At 44.8% G+C, this 3,298-nt stretch overlaps 1 protein-coding gene across 1 annotated transcript; it reads left to right on the top strand.

Moving 5' to 3' along the window:
• The first annotated feature begins 1,054 nt into the window (after positions 1-1,054).
• On the top strand, positions 1,055-2,993 carry LOC124103073 (surfeit locus protein 4-like). Its single transcript, XM_046459564.2, has one exon. It carries the CDS (start codon positions 1,167-1,169, stop codon positions 1,974-1,976), a length of 810 nt encoding a protein of 269 aa, XP_046315520.1. The 5' UTR covers positions 1,055-1,166; the 3' UTR covers positions 1,977-2,993.
• Positions 2,994-3,298: the final 305 nt, after the last annotated feature.

Raw genomic sequence — 3,298 nt, forward strand, 5'->3', positions numbered from 1 at the left:
TGGCTAGTCTTTTAAGGAATCTCCATACTGATTTCCATAGTGGTTGTACTAATTTACAATTCTATCAAAAATGTAAAAGTGTTCCTTTTTCTCCAAATCCTCTCCGGCATCAATGTTTGTATTCTTTTTTTAATTGGTCTTTTTAGTGTATATGACAGTAAAATCCACTTTGATGTAGTTATACAAGCATGGAATATAGTTTAATCTTGTTAGGGTTATTTTAATTCCTGATGACTTGTCATTATGTATGAGATGAAATCTCAATGAAAATTTGATTTGGATTTCCCTAATTGATAATGATGTTGAATGAACATTTTTTCCATGTATTTGTTTGCCATTTGTATTTATTCTTTTGAGAAGTGTCTGATTCACTTGTCCCTCGATTAAGTGGGTTCTTTGATTTGGGGTGTAATGTTTTTTGATTTCTTAATATATTCTAGATATTATCCTCTATTAGTTTTTCTCCAAATGACTGAATAATCCTTCTTATTCTCCTTTACTGGTTTTTCTTTTTCTCTCTCATTTTTCAGTGATGAGTGGCCTTTGCTATCGGTTTTCTATCCACTCCTTATTTCTGTCCATAATTGGCTGATTTGATTATAACTTTCAGAATCTTGCTTTTAAATACTATCTGTATGTCTATGTAAGTGACTGTATTTGTTCTTATGACTAAGAGTCCTGTATTTCAAAATTTATATACAACTCTAAATTTAATTTTCACTTTCTAAATATAATTAAAATTGTATCTGGACAAAAAAGAAAGTCATATTTCCTATCTTAATACTCATAAAAATATAAATCACCATTCTTTTTTAAAGAAACTTAAAAAAATACAAATCTCACTTCTCAACATGCAAAGTTTGGTATTGGATATAACAGCATCACTAAGACAAGCTCTTAGAAGGTTTACCACTCAATGAATTGAGTACACATAAAAACAAGCCTACCCTAACTAGGAAAATATATTGTTGACTTATGCCAGTACTACATTTGTGCAACAAAAATTGAAAACTAAAGTTAGTAAAAATGGCCCTTTACGGCTTGGCCTACGTGGCAGCCGCTGGAGCCGCGCCGCGCAGCGAGGCCGGCCGCCGGGCACTTCCTGTGGAGGCCGCAGCGGGCCGAGCGCGAGCGCCGAGCAGCAGCCAGCCGAGCCTGCCGCCGCCATGGGCCAGAACGACCTGATGGGCACGGCCGAGGACTTCGCCGACCAGTTCCTGCGAGTCACCAAGCAGTACCTCCCTCACGTGGCCCGCCTCTGCCTGATCAGCACCTTCCTGGAGGATGGCATCCGCATGTGGTTCCAGTGGAGCGAGCAGCGTGACTACATCGACACTACCTGGGGCTGTGGCTACCTGCTGGCCTCATCCTTCGTGTTCCTCAACTTGCTGGGACAGTTGACTGGCTGTGTCTTGGTGTTGAGCAGGAACTTCGTGCAGTATGCCTGCTTTGGGCTCTTCGGAATCATAGCACTGCAGACGATCGCCTACAGCATTCTGTGGGACTTGAAGTTTTTGATGAGGAACCTGGCCCTGGGAGGAGGTTTGTTGCTGCTCTTAGCAGAGTCCCGTTCGGAAGGGAAGAGCATGTTTGCAGGTGTCCCCACCATGTGTGAGAGCTCTCCCAAGCAGTACATGCAGCTCGGAGGCAGGGTCTTGCTGGTCCTGATGTTCATGACCCTCCTTCACTTTGATGCCAGCTTCTTTTCTATCATCCAGAACATCGTGGGCACAGCTCTGATGATCTTGGTGGCTGTTGGCTTTAAAACCAAGCTGGCGGCTTTGACTCTTGTTGTTTTGCTGTTTGCTATCAATGTGTATTTCAACGCCTTCTGGACCATTCCAGTCTATAAGCCCATGCATGACTTCCTGAAGTACGACTTCTTCCAGACCATGTCGGTGATTGGAGGCTTGCTCCTGGTGGTGGCTCTGGGCCCTGGGGGTGTTTCCATGGATGAAAAGAAGAAAGAGTGGTAACAGGCAGATCCCTACCCTACCTGGCCAAGACCTGTGCCCTTGTGGACTGGTTCAGGGTGGAGTCAACAAACTGCCAGCAGTTCCGTGTCCTCTTCCCTCCCCCCGCCTTGGTAAAGGCACCGATGTTTGAGAACTTTACTTGCAGACACCTGAAAATTGGGGGCAAAATCTGCTCTGGAACCACAGGCTGGTATCTGACCGCTGAGTGCTGCCCAGCTGCATGGCCAGTCACCTGGCCAGCCCCTGACATGAGCAGCTCAGTGGGTTGTGGCCTCAGTCCTGTTTTCGAGTCTTTTTTGGGGTGAGGGACTTCAAGCTGTACTGTGAGCAGACATCTGTATCATTCATAGCAGCCTCCCTCTTGTTTTTTAAGTTTATATTCTTAGCTTAAACTACTAAATGGTTTTGGATGCTGCAGCCAGACTTCACACCCCGAAGCTCCCTGGTTGAAACGCGAATCAGTGGCTTCAACATTGTTTCTGCCCCTGCATTGTAATACCTTATAATCAGTGAGGCTATTCAGAAGAGCCCCAGCCCCACAGTGCTGCAGTACTGGAGGGTGACCAGGGCTGCGGCTGGAGGGAGAATTCACCAACACCACCAGCTCGGATCAGTCACTGGGAGACAGAGACCCTCTCAGAGCTTTAGTGGCTCAAGGCAGGGACCCAGGGGAAGCTGCACACAGGATGGCCACCCCCTCCTCCTTGAATGGCTTGGGGAGGAGCAGCAGCAAGGGGCCCAGCAATGTCAGGAGCTCCCAGTATCAGAGACCCACAGGCTCAACCCAGTTACCTCAACTCGACCTTCACAGAGCAAGGCCTGGATACCCTAGGCTGTGCTCCATCCCAGCGTGGCAGCACCTGTTCCAGACTGCACCTGCCCTGTGGGTGGCCCCAAGGTTATCGCTTGCTCAGATTTTGTCCATTTGCTATGCCAATGCAGCCAAGATTACTTTCTACAATTTGTGATGCCTTACCAATTTGATCTTGATCCTGTATTTAAAGTTTTCTAACATTGCCTTAAAAAAAAAAAAAGTTAGTAAAAATGTTAATGTTATGTCAGTATGAATGATGAATGTTTGGAATCAAATATACAGAGCAACATAACAATATTGACCCTTTTACATGAATTTAAACTGCTACGGAATTGAAATCACTAGGCTATTTTAATAACCTCCACAAATTCTCATTATCAGAAGCACAGACTGATATTGGTGGGGATCAACGAATTACAATATATGGAATATATGGTTTCGTGTTTGGCACCTAGTAGAGACTATACACAATTAACATTTTAAAGGACCATAACTGCATATCAAATAG

The sequence above is a fragment of the Marmota monax genome, unplaced genomic scaffold, assembly GCF_021218885.2.
Source record: "Marmota monax isolate L192 unplaced genomic scaffold, Marmota_monax_Labrador192_F-V1.1 WCK01_AAM20220418_F8-fsc00039, whole genome shotgun sequence".
In the NCBI taxonomy this organism is placed as follows: domain Eukaryota; kingdom Metazoa; phylum Chordata; class Mammalia; order Rodentia; family Sciuridae; genus Marmota; species Marmota monax.

What these genes read in the sequence shown, in the direction of transcription:
- LOC124103073 (XM_046459564.2), top strand. Translation starts at nt 1,167, where the DNA reads ATGGGCCAGAACGACCTGATGGGCACGGCCGAGGACTTCGCCGACCAG.